This window comes from Oncorhynchus tshawytscha, linkage group LG08, assembly GCF_018296145.1.
Source record: "Oncorhynchus tshawytscha isolate Ot180627B linkage group LG08, Otsh_v2.0, whole genome shotgun sequence".
NCBI lineage: Eukaryota > Metazoa > Chordata > Actinopteri > Salmoniformes > Salmonidae > Oncorhynchus > Oncorhynchus tshawytscha.
Genome location: NC_056436.1, coordinates 1071952 through 1095950, shown reverse-complemented (window position 1 = coordinate 1095950; position 23999 = coordinate 1071952). Strand labels below are relative to the sequence as shown.

Sequence of the window (23999 nt, the reverse complement as noted above, 5' to 3'; positions counted from 1 at the left end):
ACAGGTAACCCCTGTATATAGCCTCCACATTGACTCTGTACTTTGCTCCATTCGTCTTTCCCTCGATAATGACTCATCTCTCAGTCCCTGCCGTTGAAAAACATCCCCACAGCATGACGCTGGCACCACCATGATTCACCGTAGGGATGGTGCCAGGTTTCCTTCAGACATGACACTTGGCATTCAGGCCAAAGAGTTCAATCTTGATTTCATCAGACCATTCAGGTGCCTTATGGTAAACTCCAAGCCGGCTGTCATGTGCCTTTTACTGAAGAGTGGCTTCCGTCTGGCCACTCTACCATAAAGGCCTGATTGGTGGAGTGCTGAAGAGATGGGAGAACCTTCCAGAAGAATAACCATCTCCACAGAGGAACTCTAGAGCTCTGTCAGAATGACTATCAGGTTCTTGATCACCTCACTGACCAAGGCCCTTCTCCCCTGATTGTTCAGTTTGGCCAGGCGGCCAGCTCTAGGAAGAGTCTTGGTGGTTCCATACTTCTTTCATTTAAGAATGGAGGAGGCCCACTGTGTTGTTGGGGACCTTCAATGCTGCAGAAATGTGTTGGTGCCCTTCCCCAGATCTGTTCCTCGACACAATCCTGTCTCGGAGCTCTACGGAGAATTCCTTTGATTTCATGGCTTGGTTTTTGCTCTGACAACAGTGGGACCATATATAAACTAATAAATGTCCCTTTTTCAGGACCCTGTCTTTCAAAGATAATTCGTAAAAATCCAAATAACTTCACAGATCTTCATTGTAAAGGGTTTAAACACTGTTTCCCATGCTTGTTCATTGAACCATGAACAATTAATGAACATGCACCTGTGGAACGGTCGATAAGACACTAACAGCTTACAGACGGTAGGCAATTAAGGTCACAGTTATGAAAACTTAGAGGACACTAAAGAGGCCTTTCTACTGACTCTGAAAAACACCAAAAGAAAGATGCCCAGGGTCCCTGCTCATCTGCGTGAACGTCCCTTAGGCATGCTGCAAGGAGGCATGAGGACTGCAGATGTGGCCAGGGCAATAAATTGCAATGTCCGTACTGTGAGACGCCTAAGACAGCACTACAGGGAGACAGGACGGACAGCTGATCGTCCTCACAGCGGCAGACCACATGTAACAACACCTGCACAAGATCGGTACATCCAAACATCACACCTGCGGAAGAGGTACAGGATGGCAACAACAACTGCCCGAGTTACACCAGGAATGCACAATCCCTCCATCAGTGATCAGACTGTCCTGAATAGGCTGAGAGAGGCTGGACTGAGGGCTTGTAGGCCTGTTGTAAGGCAGGTCCTCACCAGACATCACCGGCAACAACGTCGCCTATGGGAACAAACCCACCGTCGCTGGACCAGACAGGACTGGCAAAAAGTGCTCTTCACTGACAAGTCGTGGTTTTGTCTCACCAGGAGTGATGGTCGGATACGCGTTTATCGTCGAAGTAATGAGCGTTACAGTGAGGCCTGTACTCTGGAGCGGGATCGATTTGGAGGTGGAGGGTCCGTCATGGTCTGGGGCGGTGTGTCACAGCATCATCGGACTGAGCTTGTTGTCATTGCAGGCAATCTCAATGTTGTGCGTTACAGGGAAGACATCATCCACCCACATGTGGTACCCTTCCTGCAGGCTCATCCTGACATGACCCTCCAGCATGACAATGCCACCAGCCATACTGCTCCTTCTGTGTGTGATTTTCTGCATGACAGGAATGTCAGTGTTCTGCCATGGCCAGCGAAGAGCCCAGATCTCAATCCCATTGAGCACGTCTGGGACCTGTTGGATCGGAGGGTGAGGGCTAGGGCCATTCCCCCCAGAAATGTCCGGGAACATCCAGGTGCCTTGGTGGAAGAGTGGGGTAACATCTCACAGCAAGAACTGGCCAATCTGGTGCAGTCCATGAGGAGGAGATGCACTGCAGTACTTAATGCAGCTGGTGGCCACACCAGATACTGACTGATACTTTTGATTTTGACCCCCCCCCCCTCCTTTGTTCAGGACACATTGTTCCATTTCTGTTAGTCACATTTCTGTGGAACTTGTTCAGTTTATGTCTCAGTAGTTGAATGCTATGTTCATACACATTTAAGTTTACTGAAAATAAACGCAGTTGACAGTGAGAGGACGTTTCTTTTTTTGCTGAGTTTAGATAGGTGTGTGCCTTTCCAAATCATGTCCAATCAATTGAATTTACCACAGGTGGACTCCAATCAATTTGTTGAAACATCTCAAGGATGATCAATTGAAACAGGATGCACCTGAGCTCAATTTCAAGCTTCATAGCGAAGGTTCTGAATACTTATGTAAATAAGTTTTCATAGCAGAGCATTGGACTCTGGAGCAGTGGAAACACGTTCTCTGGAGTGATGAATCACACTTCACCATCTGGCAGTCCGACGGACAAATCTGGGTTTGGTGGATGCCAGGAGAACGCTACCTACCCCAATACATAATGCCAACTGTAAAGTTTGGTGGAGGAGGAATAATGGTCTGGGGATGTTTTTCATGGTTCGGCCTTGGCCCCTTAGTTCCAGTGAAGGGACGCTATCATAACGCTACAGCATACAATGACATTCTAGAATATTCTGTGCTTCCAACATTGTGGCAACAGTTTGGAGAAGGCCCTTTCATGTTTCAGCTTGACAATGCCCCCATTCACAAAGTGAGGTCCATACAGAAATGTTTGTCGAGATCAGTGTGGAAGAACAAGACTGGCCTGCACAGAGCTCTGACCTCAACCCGATCGAACACCTTTGGGATGAATTGTAACGCAGACTGCGAGCCAGGCCTACTCGCCCAACATCAGTACCCGACCTCACTAATGCTCTTGTGGCTGAATGGAAGCAAGTCCCTGCAGCAATGTTCCAACATCTAGTGGAAAGCCTTCCCAGAAGAGTGGAGGCTGTTATAGTAGCAATGTTCCAACATCTAGTGGAAAGCCTTCCCAGAAGAGTGGAGGCTGTTATAGCAGCAATGTTCCAACATCTAGTGGAAAGCCTTCCCAGAAGAGTGGAGGCTGTTATAGCAGCAATGTTCCAACATCTAGTGGAAAGCCTTCCCAGAAGAGTGGAGGCTGTTATAGCAGCAATGTTCCAACATCTAGTGGAAAGCCTTCCCAGAAGAGTGGAGGCTGTTATAGCAGCAAAGGGGGACCAACTCCATATTAATGCCCATGATTTTGGAATGAGATGCTCGACGAGCAGGTGTCCACATACTGTTGGTCATGTAGTGTCTGGTCGGTCTTACCTGCTCTGGGCTCATGTATAGTTTGGTGCCGACTTGTCCAGTGTGACGGGCGTAGCTGGGCATGGGAGTTAGGGGCCCTGAATCATCCTCATCCTCTTCCTGGTCCATGGCTGTCACGAGACCAAAGTCTCCAACCTTCACTACATCATCTACTGTGAAGAAGATATTGGAGGGCTGGAGGAGCGAGGAGGGAGGAGGGAGAGAGAGGAGAGAGAAGGAGAAGATGAGGGGGAGAGAGGAGAGAGGGAAGGAAGAGAGAGGAGGAAAGAGGAGAGAAGAGAGGAGAGGGAGAAGGAGAGAGGGAAGGAGGAGAGAGGGAAGGAGGAGAGAGGAGAGGGAGAGAGGAGAAAGGGAAGGAAGAGAGAGGAGAGAGGAGGAAAGAGGAGAGAAGAGAGGAGAGGGAGAGAGGAGAAAGGGAAGGAGAGAGGGAAGGAGGAGAGAGGAGAGAGGGAAGGAGGAGAGAGGAGAGGGAGAGAGGAGAAAGAAGGATGAGAGAGGAGAGAGAGAATTGTTAGATACTGGTGAAGGTAGGGCTGGGGATTGTGTGGGTGGGTGCCCATCTGTCTGTGCATGTGTCTTCATTCCTGTGTGTGTATGTATCTGTGTCGATGTCCTCACCTTGAGGTCTCTGTGCATCAGGCCCTTGCTGTGGAGGAAGTGAACGGCTTCAGAGATCTGCAGAAATATGCCCAGACACTGAGAATGTTCCCTGTGTTCAGGCAGACATCTCTGAGACATCCAATCCTTCAAGGTGTCTTTACGACACAGCTGCATCTGAATGTACAGGTAGACTTTAGGAGAGGGTTGGGGCCGCAGAGTTGGGAGGGTCCGGGAGGGGCTTGGGGCCAGGCAGAGGGAGAGCGAGGTGGGGCGTGGAGGAGAGGAGGAGGGAGGGATGGAGGGGGAGGAGGGTGGGACGGGTACGGGGAAAGGGTCGGTTCTTCTGGTGTGGGAGGAGGAGGAGCTAGCCTTCTCAGTGAGCGGGGTACTGGCCAATCCGGAGGCTTCTGAGGGGATCATGACCTCAGGGTCAGGGTCGGCGTCACGGTCGCAGCCCGAGTCCTCGAACACGATGTCAAAGGAAGACGAGGTGCAGTCGCTGGGGCCGCGGGGGGGGCATAGCTCAAAGGAGTGGGGAGTGTCTGAAGTCGAGGCCTCTGCGTCTGGTTGGCTGTCCAGCTCTGACATCATACTGTCCTGACCAATCAGCAGGGGGAAGGGGATGTCAGTCCCAACTCTGAAGTCCATAGCCCCACAGCCAAATCCCATGGCCCCGCCTGCGGATCTGGAGAGCATGGATTGGTCGTGGTCAGTCATGAAGGCCCCGCCCAGCCCAGACGCAGATCTCACAGGGCTGGAGACAGACGAGATGGGCACTTTGACAGACAGCACCTCCATGTGGTCGGGGGAGCTCAGTGGCCAGTCGGTAGTGCTGAGAGAGAGGAGAGGAATATTACGATCGCCATCACCCTACTTCATACATTTCAGGAACGGAAATGGCTTCAACCATCATTAAACAAGATGGAGACAAGGATCAATGGGTTCTAGAAACATACAGTTTCTAGTCTGAGGTTTACTTACACCTCAGCCCAATACATTGAAACCCAGTTTACACCTCAGCCCAATACATTGAAACTCAGTTTACACCTCAGCCCAATACATTGAAACTCAGTTTACACCTTAGCCCAATACATTGAAACTCAGTTTACACCTTAGCCCAATACATTGAAACTCAGTTTACACCTCAGCCCAATACATTGAAACTCAGTTTACACCTTAGCCCAATACATTGAAACTCAGTTTACACCTCAGCCCAATACATTGAAACTCAGTTTACACCTCAGCCCAATACATTGAAACTCAGTTTACACCTCAGCCCAATACATTGAAACCCAGTTTACACCTTAGCCCAATACATTGAAACCCAGTTTTTCACAATTCCTGACATTTAATCCTAGTAAAAATTCCCTGTCTTGGGTCAGTTAGGATCACCACTTTATTTTAAGAATGTGAAATGTCAGAATATGATTGATTTCAGCTTTTATATCTTTCATCACATTCCCAGTGGGTCAGACGTTTACATACACTCAGTTAGTATTTGGTAGCATTGCCTTTAAATTGTTTAACTTGGGTCAAAAGTTTTGGGTAGCCTTCCACAAGCTTCCCACAATAAGTTGGGTGAATTTTGTCCCATTCCTCCTGGCAGAGCTGGTGTAACTGAGACAGGTTTGTAAGGCCTCCTTGCTCGCACACGCTTTTTCAGATCTGCCCACACATTTTCTATAAGATTGAGGTCAGGGCTTTGTGATGGCCACTCCAATACCTTGTCTTTGTTGTCCTTAAGCCATTTTGCCACAACTTTGGAAGTATGCTTGGGGTCATTGTTCATTTAGAAGACCCATTTGCGACAAAGCTTTAACTTCCTGACTGATGTCTTGAGATGTTGCTTCAATATATCCACATCATTTTCCATCCTCATGATGCCATCTATTTTGTGAAGTGCACCAGTCCCTCCTGCAGCAAAGCACCCCCACAACATGATGCTGCCACCCCTGTGCTTCACGGTTGGGATGGTGTTCTTCAGCTTGCAAGCCTCCCCCTTTTTCCTCCAAACATAACGGTGGTCATTATGGCCAAACAGTTCTATTTTTGTTCAGACCAGAGGACATTTATCCAAAAATTCCGATCTTTGTTCCCATGTGCAGTTGCAAACCGTAGTCTGGCTTTTTTATGGCAGTTTTGGAGCAGTGGCTTCTTCCTTGCTGAGCTGCCTTTCAGGTTATGTCGATATAGGACTTGTTTTACTGTGGATATAGATACTTTTGTACCTGTTTCCTCCAGCATCTTCACAAGGTCCTTTGCTGTTGTTCTGGGATTGATTCACACTTTTCGAACCAAAGTACGTTAATCTCTAGGAGACAGAACGCGTTTCCTTCCTGAGCGATATGGCGGCTGCGTGGTCCCATGTGGTTTATACTTGCGTACTGTTTGTACAGATGAACATGGTACCTTCAGGCTTTTGGAAATTGCTCCCAAGGATGAACCAGACTTGTGGAGGTCTACAATTTATTTTCAGAGGTCCTGGCTGATTTCTTTAGATGTTCCCATGATGTCAAGCAAAGAGGCACTGAGGTTGAAGGTAGGCCTTCAAATACATCCACAGGTACACCTTTAATTGACTCAAATGATGTCAATTAGCCTATCGGAAGCTTCTAAAGCCATGACATCATTTTCTTGAATTTTCCAAGCTGTTTAAAGGCACAGTCAACTTAGTGTATGTAAACTTCTGACCCACTTGAATTGTGATACAGTGAATTATAAGTGAAATAATCTGTCTGTAAACAATTGTTGGAAACATTACTTGTGTCATGCAGAAAGTAGATGTCCTAACCGACTTGCCAAAACTATAGTCTGTTAACAACACATTTGTGGAATGGTTGAAAAACGAGTTTTAATGACTCCAACCTAAGTGTATGTACACTTCTGACTTCAACTGTAGCTGTGACTCTCGCTCAATTAATAGCTGTCCACTTCTGACAAAAGTTCCCCCAGCCAGGCCTGGGGGGGGGGGCTCTCCTGCCTGGTGTTACACTGTAATAGTTCCTACCTGGTGTAACATCATTATGGTTCCTACCTCTCCTCCAGCCAGCGCTGGTCCTGTCCCTCCTGCCAGCCCTCTGGAGGGCTCTCCTGCCAGGCGTTGAAGTAACGGATGATCCCTGGGTGTTCCAGCTTGGCCAGAGCCTTCACCTCTCTCATCACCTTCTCCCTGGCCAGCTCTCTGTTGGGTAAGAGCTGGTCAATACACAGGCTAGCGGGTTTAGTAAACACAGGTACTTCGTTTGTAACCATGCTGAAGCCCGTTACCTGTTGGGAAGGCGGATCCTCTTGATAGCATAGTTGCAGTCGTCCACCTGGTTCCGAGCCTCAAACACGACACCAAACCCTCCTCGACCCAGACACTGTACCGGCTCAAAGTCTGTCAGGTACCTGGGAGACAGACAGAAGATGAGGACTCTATTGTCGAATGGACACAGAGATTTGACCCTTGCTCTTGCTGACAAACGTATGAACAAAGTGGTCCATGTGGTTAATGTCACTTGAGATGAATGGGGTGGGGGGGTAAGCTGTCCATATGCCCCGTGCCACAGGCAACCACCGTTCATACATTTTCAAGTTTTAGTTCCACATGTACAAGTACAGTGGAAATGCATATGATCCCAAATCAGCTGCTTCTCTTCCCAGAGAGTGGTAGATACTGGGGGGCTATCAGCTACTATACAGTATCAATACAGTATCAATACTGGGGGGGGCTATCAGCTACTATACAGTATCAATACAGTATCAATACTGGGGGGGGGCTTTCAGCTACTATACAGTATCAATACTGGGGGGCTATCAGCTACTATACAGTATCAATACAGTATCAATACTGGGGGGCTATCAGCTACTATACAGGGGGGCTATCAGCTACTATACAGTATCAATACTGGGGGGCTATCAGCTACTATACAGTATCAATACAGTATCAATACTGGGGGGCTATCAGCTACTATACAGTATCAATACAGTATCAATACTGGGGGGGCTATCAGCTACTATACAGTATCAATACTGGGGGGGCTATCAGCTACTATACAGTATCAATACAGTATCAATACTGGGGGGGGGGCTATCAGCTACTATACAGTATCAATACAGTATCAATACTGGGGGGCTATCAGCTACTATACAGTATCAATACTGGGGGGCTATCAGCTACTATACAGTATCAATACTGGGGGGGCTATCAGCTACTATACAGTATCAATACAGTATCAATACTGGGGGCTATCGGCTACTATACAGTATCAATACAATCAATACTGGGGGCTATCAGCTACTATACAGTATCAATACTGGGGGGCTATCAGCTACTATACAGTATCAATAGTGGGGGGGGGCTATCAGCTACTATACAGTATCAATACTGGGGGGCTATCAGCTACTATACAGTATCAATACTGGAGGGGCTATCAGCTAATATACAGTATCAATACTGGGGGGGCTATCAGCTACTATACAGTATCAATACTGGGGGGCTATCAGCTACTATACAGTATCAATAGTGGGGGGCTATCAGCTACTATACAGTATCAATAGTGGGGGGGCTATCAGCTACTATACAGTATCAATAGTGGGGGGCTATCAGCTACTATACAGTATCAATACTACTGGGGGGCTATCAGCTACTATACAGTATCAATACAGTATCAATACTGGGGGGGGGCTATCAGCTACTATACAGTATCAATACTGGGGGGGCTATCAGCTACTATACAGTATCAATACAGTATCAATACTGGGGGGCTATCAGCTACTATACAGTATCAATACTGGGGGGCTATCAGCTACTATACAGTATCAATACTGGGGGGCTATCAGCTACTATACAGTATCAATACTGGGGGGCTATCAGCTACTATCCAGTGTCAATACTGGGGGCTATCAGCTACTATACAGTATCAATACAGTAACAATACAATACAGGGGGGCTATCAGCTACTATACAGTATCAATACTGGGGGGCTATCAGCTACTATACAGTATCAATACTGGGGGGGGCTATCAGCTACTATACAGTATCAATACTGGGGGGCTATCAGCTACTATACATTATCAATACTGGGGGGGGGAGGGGGCTATCAGCTACTATACAGTATCAATACTGGGGGGCTATCAGCTACTATACAGTATCAATACTGGGGGGCTATCAGCTACTATACAGTAGCAATACTGGGGGGGGCTATCAGCTACTATACAGTCTCAATACTGGAGGGGCTATCAGCTACTATACAGTATCAATACTGGGGGGGGCTATCAGCTACTATACAGTATCAATACAGTATCAATACTGGGGGGCTATCAGCTACTATACAGTATCAATACAGTATCAATACTGGGGGGCTATCAGCTACTATACAGTATCAATACTGGGGGCTATCAGCTACTATACAGTATCAATACTGGAGGGGCTATCAGCTACTATACAGTATCAATACTGGGGGCTATCAGCTACTATACAGTATCAATACTGGGGGGGGCTATCAGCTACTATACAGTATCAATACTGGGGGCTATCAGCTACTATACAGTATCAATACTGGGGGGCTATCAGCTACTACACAGTATCAATACTGGGGGGGCTATCAGCTACTATACAGTATCAATACTGGGGGGCTATCAGCTACTATACAGTATCAATACTGGGGGTGGCTATCAGCTACTATACAGTATCAATACTGGGGGGGGGTGCTATCAGCTACTATACAGTCTCAATACTGGGGGGCTATCAGCTACTATACAGTATCAATACTGGAGGGGCTATCAGCTACTATACAGTATCAATACAGTATCAATACTGGGGGGGGCTATCAGCTACTATACAGTATCAATACTGGAGGGGCTATCAGCTACTATACAGTATCAATACTGGGGGGGGGGCAATCAGCTACTATACAGTATCAATACTGGGGGGGCTATCAGCTACTATACAGTATCAATACAGTATCAATACTGGGGGGCTATCAGCTACTATACAGTAGCAATACTGGGGGGCTATCAGCTACTATACAGTATCAATACTGGGGGGCTATCAGCTACTATACAGTAGCAATACTGGGGGGCTATCAGCTACTATACAGTATCAATACTGGGGGGGGCTATCAGCTACTATACAGTATCAATACTGGGGGCTATCAGCTACTATACAGGGGGGCTATCAGCTACTATACAGTATCAATACTGGGGGGGCTATCAGCTACTATACAGTATCAATACTGGAGGGGCTATCAGCTACTATACAGTATCAATACTGGGGGGGGCAATCAGCTACTATACAGTATCAATACTGGGGGGCTATCAGCTACTATACAGTATCAATACTGGGGGGGCTATCAGCTACTATACAGTCTCAATACTGGGGGGGGCTATCAGCTACTATACAGTATCAATACAGTATCAATACTGTATCAATACTGGGGGCTATCAGCTACTATACAGTATCAATACTGGGGGGGGGCTATCAGCTACTATACAGTATCAATACTGGGGGGCTATCAGCTACTATACAGTATCAATACTGGGGGGGGCTATCAGCTACTATACAGTATCAATACTGGGGGGCTATCAGCTACTATACAGTATCAATACTGGGGGGGGGGCTATCAGCTACTATACAGTATCAATACTGGGGGGCTATCAGCTACTATACAGTATCAATACTGGGGGGCTATCAGCTACTATACAGTATCAATACTGGGGGGGCTATCAGCTACTATACAGTATCAATACTGGGGGGGGCTATCAGCTACTATACAGTATCAATACTGGGGTGGGGCTATCAGCTACTATACAGTATCAATAGTGGGGGGCTATCAGCTACTATACAGTATCAATACTGGGGGGGGCTATCAGCTACTATACAGTATCAATACTGGGGGGCTATCAGCTACTATACAGTATCAATACTGGGGGGGGCTATCAGCTACTATACAGTATCAATACTGGGGGGGGCTATCAGCTACTATACAGTATCAATACTGGGGGGACTATCAGTATGAGTAGGGTTCCATTTTGGACGTAGCTTTAGTGAATCAGTTGTCAGGTCTGTTTTAATGTCAACACCGTACGATACCTGGATACATATTCACTGGGGCGGGTCTCCATGACAACCGTCTCTTTGGGTTCGGCCACCTCAAGGTCATACTTGCTGTCTGTCTGACACTGAGTCTCCGACTCCTTGCGTTGCTACGGAGATGAGGATAGAGACGGGATTATTAATTAACATTGATCCAGAAACAACAATAAACAACAATAAACACTTCTGAACACCACCCCCCTCTACGTACAGGGTCGTATTCACCAGACACCAAACAGACGATGAAAACGAAACTGGAAACGCCTTGAACGTATCCGCTGCCAAACATTTTGCTACGGTGTGCACTAATGAAGAACAGGAAGAAAACGTTCTGTCTGTGGCTGACATGTGAAGGTGGCGTGTGTTCGTACCCGTATGTACTCCACCGGGGCGGGGGGTTGGAAGAACTTCCTGACTATATAGGTGGTAGCAGCGATACAGAACACCATGGTCCCTAGAATCTCTTTCCACCAGGGCAGTAACAGGACCGGATCCTTTCTCCTCCTCTCCACCGCTGCACCACCACCCTTCAGCAGAGACACCTCCGCCACGCCGCGTCGCCCACGGTAACGCTTACTGTATTGGTAGTAGTACCCGTTGTCTGGGGAACAGAGAGAGGAACCAGTCAATCAATCAAACAAACTCAATAACTTGTACTATTATAAATCAACAATGTATTTCCATGTCATTTTGAACAACATGGTAAAACAAGAAGAGGTGGTTAGGATTTTATACTAGGAGGTTATAACAGTATAATAGGAGGTTATAACATGTTATAACAATAGGTTATTACCATACAGGTACTGCAGGACTGAAAGTATAACAGGAGGTTATAACATGTTATAACAGTAGGTTATTACCATACGGGTACTGCAGGACTGAAAGTATAACAGGAGGTTATAACATGTTATAACAGTAGGTTCTTACCATACGGGTACTGCAGGACTGACAGAGCTCCGTTGCTGTACTCTTCATGAGAGAACTTGTCGTTGTTCAGACATTTGTCAAACTCATCAGAACCAACCAGAACAGGAGTCCGAGATGGAGAATCTGAGAAAGAGACACTGCATTAAAACTCACTCCAGACAGCAGGCTGGACACACTGTAACTCCAGACAGCAGGCTGGACACACTGTAACTCCAGACAGCAGGCTGGACACACTGTAACTCCAGACAGCAGGCTGGACACACTGTAACTCCAGACAGCAGGCTGGACACACTGTAACTCCAGACAGCAGGCTGGACATCACTCCAGACAGCAGGCTGGACATCACTCCAGACAGCAGGCTGGACATCACTCCAGACAGCAGGCTGGACATCACAGGCTGGACAGGCTGGACACACTGTAACTGTCACTCCAGACAGCAGGCTGGACATCACTCCAGACAGCAGGCTGGACACACTGTAACTCCAGACAGCAGGCTGGACACACTGTAACTCCAGACAGCAGGCTGGACACACTGTAACTCCAGACAGCAGGCTGGACACACTGTAACTCCAGACAGCAGGCTGGACACACTGTAACTCCAGACAGCAGGCTGGACACACTAACTCCAGACAGCAGGCTGGACACAGGCCTAACTCCAGACAGGACACACTGTAACTCCAGACAGCAGGCTGGACACACTGTAACTCCAGACAGCAGGCTGGACACACTGTAACTCCAGGCAGCAGGCTGGACACACTGTAACTCCAATTCAGGACAGCAGGCTGGACAAACTAACTCCAGGCTGGACACACTGTAACTCCAGACAGCAGGCTGGACACACTAACTCCAGACAGCAGGCTGGACACCACTCCAGACAGCAGGCTGGACACACTGTAACTCCAGACAGCAGGCTGGACACACTGTAACTCCAGACAGCAGGCTGGACACACTGTAACTCCAGACAGCAGGCTGGACACCCTAACTCCAGACAGGACACACTGTAACTCCAGACAGCAGGCTGGACACACTGTAACTCCAGACAGCAGGCTGGACACACTGTAACTCCAGACAGCAGGCTGGACACACTGTAACTCCAGACAGCAGGCTGGACACACTGTAACTCCAGACAGCAGGCTGGACACACTAATTCAGGACAGCAGGCTGGACAAACTAACTCCAGACCAGGCTGGACACACTGTAACTCCAGACAGCAGGCTGGACACACTCCAACTGGACACACCAGACAGCAGGCTGGACACCTGTAACTCCAGACAGCAGGCTGGACACCACTCCAGACAGCAGGCTGGACATCACTCCAGACAGCAGGCTGGACAAACTAACTAACTCCAGACAGGACACACTGTAACTCAGACAGCAGGCTGGACACACTGTAACTCCAGACAGCAGGCTGGACACACTGTAACTCCAGACAGCAGGCTGGACATCACTCCAGACAGCAGGCTGGACATCACTCCAGACAGCAGGCTGGACACACTGTAACTCCAGACAGCAGGCTGGACACACTGTAACTCCAGACAGCAGATACAGTCATAGAAGTACGTACGTATGAGAGGTTTCCATCTGATGGTAGGGATGGTGTCCGGGTCCGGACCGGGCCCGTTTAGGGCTTTAGATGGGAACCTTTCTGAGATCTTGACGGACGACTGCAGGTACAGCTGGCCCTGATACATACCTGGGAAGGGAGAAGGTTAGCACTGATACTGACAACCAATCACAGGACCTGAGGGAGAGGCTTATCACTGACACTAACAGTCATTATTTAAAAACATCTCCAGCTATGTGAGAAACTCAATCCCCTGAGAACCGTCTGGTGAATCTGCCAGCAGCTGATAACAAGATGTCTACCTTGAGACTGTATTCTGATCTACAGCAGGTACAGATGAATGAAATGGCTCCCCCATAGTGACTGACAGTACAGTGTCTGTGATAGTCTGTTACCGATCGTGTTTGGTTACCCAGGTATACGCTTGACTCAGTAGCTCCCAAAGCCTCCCCTGTAGTGACTGTGTAGGCCTATGGTGTCTGGTGTTAGCGTCCGGTTTAGGGGTCAGAGTTTAGGGTTTTACATACCCAGGTATACGCTGGACTCAGTAGCTCCCCGAGCCGCCTCCATAATGTCCTCGTCCTCCTCCTCCTGCTCCTCCGCGTCAGGACGACTGCTGTAGGGCGTGTCATCAAACAGGCTGATGGGCGTTACCTTCCCCCCTCCAACCAACCAGGCAGAGGCTATGGGCGTGCAGAACTACAGGGGGAAACGTGTGTCAAAACTAGGCTGAACACCGAATAGAGAGGTTGGAGATAGCCTGGTCACAGATCTGTTTGTGCTGTCTTGACAATGACCATAGGAGTTCTCGAGACAGAACAAATACATCTGGGATCAGGCTAGGTTGGAAAACTAACAGTAGAACCGCCATAGGTCAAAAGCCACTGACGTTTGAAAATATCTGCCATGTCCTGCTCCTTCCCTGACTTTCCCTGAATTTACTAGAGCTCTATTAACCTGTTGAGTGTAGGGGGCAGTATTTTGATGTTTGGATGAAAAACGTACCCAAATGAAACTGCCTATTTCGCAGGCCCAGAATCTAGAATATGCATATAATTGCCAGATTATGATAGAAAACACTCTAAAGATTCCAAAACTGTCAGAATATTGTCTGTGAGTATAACAGAACTGATATTGCAGGCGAAAACCTGAGGAAAATCCAACAAGGAAGTGCTGTTTTTCCTGAAGGCGCTCTGTTCCACTGGATGCCTTGCCTCCATTTAAAGGGATATCAACCAGATTCCTTTTCTTATGGCTTCCTCAAGGTGTCAAACAGTCTTTAGACATAGTTTCAGGCTTTTATTTTGAAAAATGAGCGAGAAAGATCACATCGCGTCATTGGATGGCTGGGTGTTCGCAGAGTTTTGCTTGCGCAACAGAGTGGGGCAGCCATTGACTCTCCCTCTCCTATTGAAAAAGCGACAGTCCCGGTTTATATATTATCGATTATATATTTTAAAAACAACCCGAGGATTGATTATAAAAAACGTTTGACATGTTTCTGTGAACATTACGGATACTATTTGGAATTTCCGTCTGCGATGTCGTGACCGCTCGAGCCTGTGGATTTCTGAACATAACGCGCCAACGCGGTATTTTGGATATAAAAAATAATCTTTATGGAACAAAAGGAACATTTATTGTGTAACTGGGAGTCTCGTGAGTGAAAACATCCGAAGATCATCAAAGGTAAGCGATTCATTTTATTGCTTTTCTGACTTTCGTGACCAATCTACTTGGCTGCTAGCTGTTTGTAATATTTTGTCTGCTGAGAGAGATGTCCTTACATAAATGCTTGGTATGCTTTCGCCGAAAAGCTTTTTTGAAATCTGACTCGCCAGGTGGATTTTTTGTGATTTCATGAAAATGAAATATTTTTAGTAATTTAATTTGAATTTGGCGCTCTGCAATTCAGCGGATGTTGACGAAAATGATCCCGCTAACTGGGTGGGTGCATCAAGAAATTAATAATCAAATGTAGAAAAATGAAAACATGTTGTGTGTTGCAGTAGGCCTTTAGAATAATAACAAACATATCCTTGACTCTATCCAGCGAAGGCAAACGACGTCAACCCACTGAATGACAAATGGACGATAACGGTGCAAGCTGCTACACAATGTAAATCAGATCGAACTGAATGACGAGGGTGAAGAAGACAATTTAATTTAGAACAACAATATGTGTAATGAGGAATTGGTGCTACGGCCATTTCTCAGCGTTCAGGGTAATCATTTGACAGCGCGTCTCGCGGGTTTGATTACTTTTCTCTTTCACGTTTTACTGTGTAAAAAAGAAGCTGCTACAGGACTGTTGTCTCTGCTGAAACTCTATTTCCAATCACATGTAAGACAAATGAAAACATGCTGTGTGTTGCCCTCAGAATAATGCAAAACAAATCCTCTATCCAAGTTGATGAGCGGGAAACATACAATGCTAGTCAACCTGCCCATTGAAACTACACCTGAACTACACAGGAAAGTAATTTCACACATTTTAAGAGTCATCCAGATGAAATGGACAATAATCTGATGAGTGACACTATTATCAGTTGTCAAATTGAACATGAATAGATAACTGCATATTGTAATTGATAGATGCAGGGAAAGGAGCATCGATTTATCAAATCCTCCTTCGGTCACATGCAGGTAAAACACGGTGATTTCTATATAGAATATGAAAGAGCATAATGTGCCGTTTCTATGACACTTCCCTTTGTCAAATAACTCCAAATTCAAGAGGCGCAACTCCATTTAGAAATGTCACTTTTTCCACAAAACATGCTGTCATTCAGCACATGACCAATCGCGCGGCAGCTCTGTCTAATGAGCAAAAAAGAGTAACATAACAATCTTGAAATTAAAACATTCTGTGGTCAGTGGATGAATGGGAGACAGAAACCACATAGAAACTCATAATGGAGCATGTGACTTCAATGAACTGGATGATGAGGAGGATGAAGAGGGTGATTTCCTTTAGAACAATAGCATAATGATGATGAAGAACAGTGGGCGGTATTAAAACTGCTCCCAGACCAGCTGTCTTCCAGGACTGTTAATAGGTGTTATAGATGTATAATTACCTGCTGTTCCCAGACCAGCTTTCCTCCAGGCTGGGTGCTGAAGGCCATCACCTTCCAGTCAGGAACAGACACCTTGATGACTAGGTCTGGTGTCCCAGACCCAGGTGTGTCAGTGTGCGTGTCTGTGGTTGTGTGTCTGTGGTTGTCTGTGGTCTCCTCCATGATAACCTTCTGCCCGCTGTTCCTCTGCTCCTCCTTCCACATGGCCTCGCCGCTCGCCATCTCTCCCTCCAGGAAGTTGCTGGTCAGCTGTTTGTCGGGAACAAACCTCAGCTCAAAGCTCCCCACGCTGAAGTTCCACCTAGACAGAGAACCAGAATGTTACAGTTCCACCTAGCGAGAGAGAGAACCAGAATGTTACAGTTCCACCTAGAGAGAGAACCAGAATGTTACAGTTCCACCTAGAGAGAGAACCAGAATGTTACAGTTCCACCTAGAGAGAGAACCAGAATGTTACAGTTCCACCTAGAGAGAGAACCAGAGTGTTACAGTTCCACCTAGAGAGAGAGAACCAGAATGTTACAGTTCCACCGAGAGAGAGAACCAGAATGTTACAGTTCCACCTAGAGAGAGAGAACCAGAATGTTACAGTTCCACCGAGAGAGAGAACCAGAATGTTACAGTTCCACCTAGAGAGAGAGAGAGAACCAGAATGTTACAGTTCCACCTAGAGAGAGAACCAGAATGTTACAGTTCCACCTAGAGAGAGAGAGAACCAGAATGTTACAGTTCCACCTAGAGAGAGAGAACCAGAATGTTACCGTTCCACCTAGAGAGAGAGAGAGAACCAGAATGTTACAGTTCCACCTAGACAGAGAACCAGAAAGTTACAGTTCCACCTAGAGATAGAGAGAGAACCAGAATGTTACAGTTTCACCTAGAGAGAGAGAACCAGAGAGAGAGAACCAGAATATTACAGTTCCACCTAGAGAGAGAGAACCAGAATGTTACAGTTCCACCTAGAGAGAGAGAACCAGAATGTTACCGTTCCACCGAGAGAGAGAACCAGAATGTTACAGTTCCACCTAGAGAGAGAGCCAGAATGTCACAGTTCTACCTAGAGAGAGAGAGAGAACCAGAATGTTACAGTTCCACCTAGAGAGAAAGAGAACCAGAATGTTACAGTTCCACCTAGAGAGAAAGAGAGAACCAGAATGTTACAGTTCTACCTAGAGAGAGAGAGAACCAGAATGTTACAGTTCCACCTAGAGAGAGAGAGAACCAGAATGTTACAGTTCCACCTAGAGAGAGAGAGAACCAGAATGTTACAGTTCCACCTAGAGAGAGCCAGAATGTCACAGTTCTACCTAGAGAGAGAGAGAGAACCAGAATGTTACAGTTCCACCTAGAGAGAGAACCAGAATGTTACAGTTCCACCTAGAGAGAGAACCAGAATGTTACAGTTCCACCTAGAGAGAGAGAGAACCAGAATGTTACAGTTCCACCTAGAGAGAGAACCAGAATGTTACAGTTCCACCTAGACAGAGAACCAGAAAGTTACAGTTCCACCTAGAGATAGAGAGAGAACCAGAATGTTACAGTTTCACCTAGAGAGAGAGAGAACCAGAATATTACCGTTCCACCTAGAGAGAGAGAACCAGAATGTTACAGTTCCACCTAGAGAGAGAGAACCAGAATGTTACCGTTCCACCGAGAGAGAGAACCAGAATGTTACAGTTCCACCTAGAGAGAGAGCCAGAATGTCACAGTTCTACCTAGAGAGAGAGAACCAGAATGTTACAGTTCCACCTAGAGAGAAAGAGAACCAGAATGTTACAGTTCCACCTAGAGAGAAAGAGAGAACCAGAATGTTACAGTTCTACCTAGAGAGAGAGAGAACCAGAATGTTACAGTTCCACCTAGAGAGAGAGAGAACCAGAATGTTACAGTTCCACCAGAGAGAGAGAGAACCAGAATGTTACAGTTCCACCTAGAGAGAGAGAGAACCAGAATGTTACAGTTACAGAATGTCACAGTTCCACCTAGAGAGAGAGAGAGAACCAGAATGTTACAGTTCCACCTAGAGAGCAGAGAGAACCAGAATGTTACAGTTCCACCTAGAGAGAGAGAGAACCAGAATGTTACAGTTCCACCTGTTACAGAGAGAGAGAGAACCAGAATGTTACAGTTCCACCTAGAGAGAGAGAACCAGAATGTTACCGTTCCACCTAGAGAGAGAGAGAGAACCAGAATGTTACAGTTCCACCTAGAGAGAGAGATAACCAGAATGTTACCGTTCGACCTAGAGAGAGAGAGAACCAGAATGTTACAGTTCCACCTAGAGAGAGAACCAGAATGCTACCGTTCCACCTAGAGAGAGAACCAGAATGCTACCGTTCCACCTAGAGAGAGAACGTTAAGGTTAATATAGGACAGGAAGTACTGGGGTTATGTCATAAAGATGGTCGGGGTAGGATAGTCAGGTGGATGGGATGTGTGTTAGTTATGACTCACTTCTCCAAGCCGGAGCGTGGTCGCACGGCCCTGACGGTCTTCTGGGTTCTCTGCAGCAGCAACACATCCTCAGGCTCTGTTTCCTCCTCCCCCCAGCGGCTACAACCAACTGCTGAGCAGATATACCTCAGCTAAGACAGAGGAAAGGGAACAGGAGGGAAGGAAGGGGGAGGGGGAGAAAGAGAGAGAAGGACAAGAGGAGAGGGGGCAGGAGGAAGGACAAGAGGAGAGGGGGCAAGAGAGAGAGAGAGACAAGAGGAGAGGGGGCAAGAGAGAGAGAGAGACAAGAGGAGAGGGGGCAGAGAGAGAGAGAGACAAAGGGAGAGGGGGCAAGAGAGAGAGAGAGACAAGAGGAGAGGGGGCAGGAGAGAGAGAGAGAGAAGAGGAGACAAGAGGAGAGGGGCAAGAGAGAGAGAGACAAGAGGAGAGGGGGCAAAGAGAGAGAGAGACAAGAGGAGAGGGGGCAAGAGAGAGAGAGAGACAAGAGGAGAGGGGGCAAGAGAGAGAGAGACAAGAGGACAGGGGGCAAGAGAGAGAGAGACAAGAGGAGAGGGGGCAAGAGAGAGAGAGAGACAAGAGGAGAGAGGGGGCAAGAGAGAGAGAGAGACAAGAGGAGAGGGGGCAGGAGAGAGAGAGAGAGAAGAGGAGAGGGGGCAAGAGAGAGAGAGAGACAAGAGGAGAGGGGGCAGGAGAGAGAGAGAGAGAAGAGGGGGCAAGAGAGAGAGAGAGACAAGAGGAGAGGGGGCAAGAGAGAGAGAGACAAGAGACAAGAGGAGAGGGGGCAAGAGAGAGAGAGAGACAAGAGGGAGGGGGCAAGAGAGAGAGAGAGACAAGAGGAGAGGGGGCAAGAGAGAGAGAGAGACAAGAGGAGAGGGGGCAAGAGAGAGAGAGACAAGAGGAGAGGGGGCAAGAGAGAGAGAGAGAGACAAGAGGAGAGGGGGGGAGACAAGAGGAGAGGGGGAGACAGAGAGAGGGGGGCAAGAGAGAGAGAGACAAGAAGAGAGAGGGGGCAAGAGAGGGGGGAGAGAGACAAGAGGAGAGGGGGCAAGAGAGAGAGAGAGACAAGAGGAGAGGGGGCAGGAGAGAGAGAGAGACAAGAGGTGATGGAGCAAGAGGGAAGGGAAGGACAGGAGGGAAGGGAGGGAGCGAGAGAAAAAGAAGGACAAGAGGAGAGGGGGCAGAGAGAGAGAGAGAGACAAGAGGAGAGGGGGCAGGAGAGAGAGAGAGACAAGAGGAGAGGGGGCAGGAGAGAGAGAGACAAGAGGAGAGGGGGCAGGAGAGAGAGAGACAAGAGGAGAGGGGGCAGGAGAGAGAGAGACAAGAGGAGAGAGGGGGAGAGAGAGAGAGAGACAAGAGGAGAGGGGGAGAGAGAGAGAGAGACAAGAGGAGAGGGGGCAGGAGAGAGAGAGACAAGAGGAGAGGGGGCAGGAGAGAGAGAGACAAGAGGAGAGGGATCAGGAGAGAAAGAGAGACAAGAGGAGAGGGGGCAGGAGAGAGAGAGACAAGAGGAGAGAGGGGGCAGGAGAGAGAGAGACAAGAGGAGAGGGATCAGGAGAGAGAGAGAGACAAGAGGAGAGGGGGCAGGAGTGAGAGAGAAGAGGAGAGGGGACAGGAGAGAGAGAGAGAAGAGGGGACAGGGGAGAGAGAGAGAAGAGGAGAGGGGACAGGAGAGAGAGAGAGAGAGAGACAAGAGGGGATGGGGCAGGAGAGAGGGAGAGACAAGAGGAGAGAGGCAGGAGAGAGAGAGAGACAAGAGGAGAGGGGGCAGGAGAGAGAGAGACAAGAGGAGAGGGGGCAGGAGAGAGAGAGACAAGAGGAGAGGGGGCAGAGAGAGAGAGAGACAAGAGGAGAGGGGGCAGGAGAGAGAGAGACAAGAGGGAGGGGGCAGGAGAGAAAGAGAAGGAGGGACAGGAGGGAAGGGAGGGGAGGAGAGAGAGAGAAAGAGAAGGACAAGAGGAGGAGGGGGACAGGAGGGAAGGGAGGGAGGAGAGAGAAAGAGAAGGACAAGAGGAGAGGGGGCAGGAGAGAGAGAGAGACAAGAGGAGAGGGGGCAGGAGAGAGAGAGAGAGACAAGAGGACAAGGGGGCAAGAGAGAGAGGAGAGAGAGAGAGAGACAAGAGGAGAGGGGGCAGAGAGAGAGAGAGAGAAGGACAGGAGGGAAGGGAGGGAGCCAGAGAGAAAAAGAAGGACAAGAGGAGAGGGGGCAGGAGAGAGAGAAGAGGAGAGGGGGAAGAGAGGAGAGAGAGAGGAGAGAGAGACAAGAGGGAGAGGGGCAGGAGAGAGAGAGAGACAAGAGGAGAGGGGGAGGAGAGAGAGAGAGAAGGACAGGAGGGAAGGGAGGAGCCAGAGAGAAAAAGAAGGACAAGAGGAGAGGGGGCAGGAGAGAGAGAGACAAGAGGAGAGGGGGCAGGAGAGAGAGAGAGACAAGAGGAGAGGCGGCAGGAGAGAGAGAGACAAGAGGAGAGGCGGCAGGAGAGAGAGAGACAAGAGGAGAGGGGGCAGGAGAGAGAGAGACAAGAGGAGAGGGGGCAGGAGAGAGAGAGAGAGAGAGAGAAGAGGAGATGGGACAGAGAGAGAGAGAAGAGGAGAGGGGACAGAGAGAGAGAGAGAGAAGAGGAGAGGGGGCAGGAGAGAGAGAGAAGAGGAGAGGGGGCAGGAGGAGAGAGAGAGACAAGAGAGAGAGAGAGACAAGAGGAGAGGGGGCAGGAGAGAGAGAGACAAGAGGAGAGGGGGCAGGAGAGAGAGAGAGACAAGAAGAAAGGGGACAGGAGAGAGAGAGGACAAAGAGGACAGGAGGGAAAGAGAGAGAAGGACAAAGATTTCCTGTTTAAAGTGAAATGCTCAAATCAGCCTACAACATTGTTTTACATATCAATGTTAGGTATCCTTGTTGAACGTGATGTCTAGTGGTTAGAGTCTAGTGGTTAGAGCGTTGGGCCAGAACCAGCAGGTAGCCTAGTGGTTAGAGCGTTGGGCCAGAACCAGCAGGTAGTCTAGTGGTTAGAGTCTAGTGGTTAGAGCGTTGGGCCAGAACCAGCAGGTAGTCTAGTGGTTAGAGCGTTGGGCCAGAACCAGCAGGTAGTCTAGTGGTTAGAGCGTTGGGCCAGAACCAGCAGGTAGCCTAGTGGTTAGAGTGTTGGACCAGTAACCAGCAGGTAGCCTAGTGGTTAGAGGGTTGGGCCAGTAACCAGCAGATAGCCTAGTGGTTAGAGGCGTTGGGCCAGTAACCAGCAGGTAGTCTAGTGGTTAGAGCGTTGGGCCAGAACCAGCAGGTAGCCTAGTGGTTAGCGTGTTGGGCCAGAACCAGCAGGTAGCCTAGTGGTTAGCGTGTTGGGCCAGAACCAGCAGGTAGCCTAGTGGTTAGAGCATTGGACTAGTAACCAGCAGGTAGCCTAGTGGTTAGTGTGTTAGGCCAGTAACCAGCAGGTAGCCTAGTGGTTATAGCGTTGGGCCAGTAACCAGCAGGTAGCCTAGTGGTTAGTGCGTTGGGCCAGTAACCAGCAGGTAGCCTAGTGGTTATAGCGTTGGGCCAGTAACCAGCAGGTAGCCTAGTGGTTAGAGGCGTTGGGCCAGTAACCAGCAGGTAGCCTAGTGGTTAGAGCGTTGGACTAGTAACCAGCAGGTAGTCTAGTGGTTAGTGCGTTGGGCCAGTAACCAGCAGGTAGCCTAGTGGTTAGAGGCGTTGGGCCAGTAACCAGCAGGTAGCCTAGTGGTTAGAGGCATTGGGCCAGTAACCAGCAGGTAGCCTAGTGGTTATAGCGTTAGTGGCCAGGCGTTGGGCCAGTAACCAGCAGGTAGCCTAGTGGTTAGTGCGTTGGGCCAGTAACCAGCAGGTAGCCTAGTGGTTATAGCGTTGGGCCAGTAACCAGCAGGTAGCCTAGTGGTTAGAGGCGTTGGGCCAGTAACCAGCAGGTAGCCTAGTGGTTAGAGCGTTGGACTAGTAACCAGCAGGTAGACTAGTGGTTAGAGTGTTCGGCCAGTAACCAGCAGGTAGTCTAGTGGTTAGAGGCGTTGGGCCAGTAACCAGCAGGTAGCCTAGTGGTTAGAGGCGTTGGGCCAGTAACCAGCAGGTAGTCTAGTGGTTAGAGGCGTTGGGCCAGTAACCAGCAGGTAGTCTAGTGGTTAGTGCGTTGGGCCAGTAACCAGCAGGTAGCCTAGTGGTTAGAGGCGTTGGGCCAGTAACCAGCAGGTAGCCTAGTGGTTAGAGTGGGCGTTGGGCCAGTAACCAGCAGGTAGCCTAGTGGTTAGTGCGTTGGGCCAGTAACCAGCAGGTAGCCTAGTGGTTAGTGCGTTGGGGCCAGTAACCAGCAGGTAGCCTAGTGGTTAGTGCGTTGGGCCAGTAACCATCAGGCAGCCTAGTGGTTAGTGCGTTGGGCCAGTAACCATCAGGCAGCCTAGTGGTTAGTGCGTTGGGCCAGTAACCAGCAGGTAGCCTAGTGGTTAGTGCGTTGGGCCAGTAACCATCAGGCAGCCTAGTGGTTAGTGCGTTGGGCCAGTAACCATCAGGCAGCCTAGTGGTTAGAGCGTTGGGCCAGTAACCGAAAGGTTGCTGGATCGAATCACCGAGCTGACAAGGTTAGTAAGCTAGCTAACTGCATGGCAATGCCCACAATAATGACAGTCACTTTTGCAGGCAGATCGTGCACACTATGCATGGAACGGTATTCAATATGGTTTACAGCGAGGGACTTCAGATGTGCCAAACATAGTAGAGGCTAGCTAGCTAGCTGGGCTAGACACGGCTGGCTAGAAAAAGGAGTATTAAATTATATCTAGCTAGCTAGATGTCTGTCTGTTCGGAAAGAGTTAGCTCCAGACATGTAGGGCTGTTAACAGTCATATTAAATCAATCCCAGCTAGTTGTGAGATGTACCAAATGATGCTACGTAGTGAAATCCATAATCCATACTGAAACCCTGCACGGTAGCAAGCTGTTCCGCTAACCGCACTAGCTAGCACAATATCCACCAATGATAGCCGAGCTTGCCGTGGTTTTGGACTAGCTGGCTGTGATAGCCCACCTTGCACAGCTTCATTCAT

General features: G+C 48.5%; 1 protein-coding gene across 1 annotated transcript in view; it reads right to left on the bottom strand.

Moving 5' to 3' along the window:
* Positions 1-23999, bottom strand: part of eif2ak3 (eukaryotic translation initiation factor 2-alpha kinase 3) — a 71397-nt gene that overhangs the window by 14063 nt on the left and 33335 nt on the right. Inside the window, exons 4-14 of the mRNA XM_042325049.1 lie at positions 18960-19090; positions 16506-16806; positions 13953-14124; positions 13426-13554; positions 11862-11984; positions 11306-11535; positions 10932-11044; positions 7124-7246; positions 6891-7037; positions 3875-4688; positions 3257-3430 (exon numbers count right to left, since the gene is read on the bottom strand). Of these exons, the coding sequence (XP_042180983.1) occupies positions 3257-3430; positions 3875-4688; positions 6891-7037; positions 7124-7246; positions 10932-11044; positions 11306-11535; positions 11862-11984; positions 13426-13554; positions 13953-14124; positions 16506-16806; positions 18960-19090 (2457 nt within the window). The remainder of the gene's footprint in view (positions 1-3256; positions 3431-3874; positions 4689-6890; positions 7038-7123; positions 7247-10931; positions 11045-11305; positions 11536-11861; positions 11985-13425; positions 13555-13952; positions 14125-16505; positions 16807-18959; positions 19091-23999) is intronic.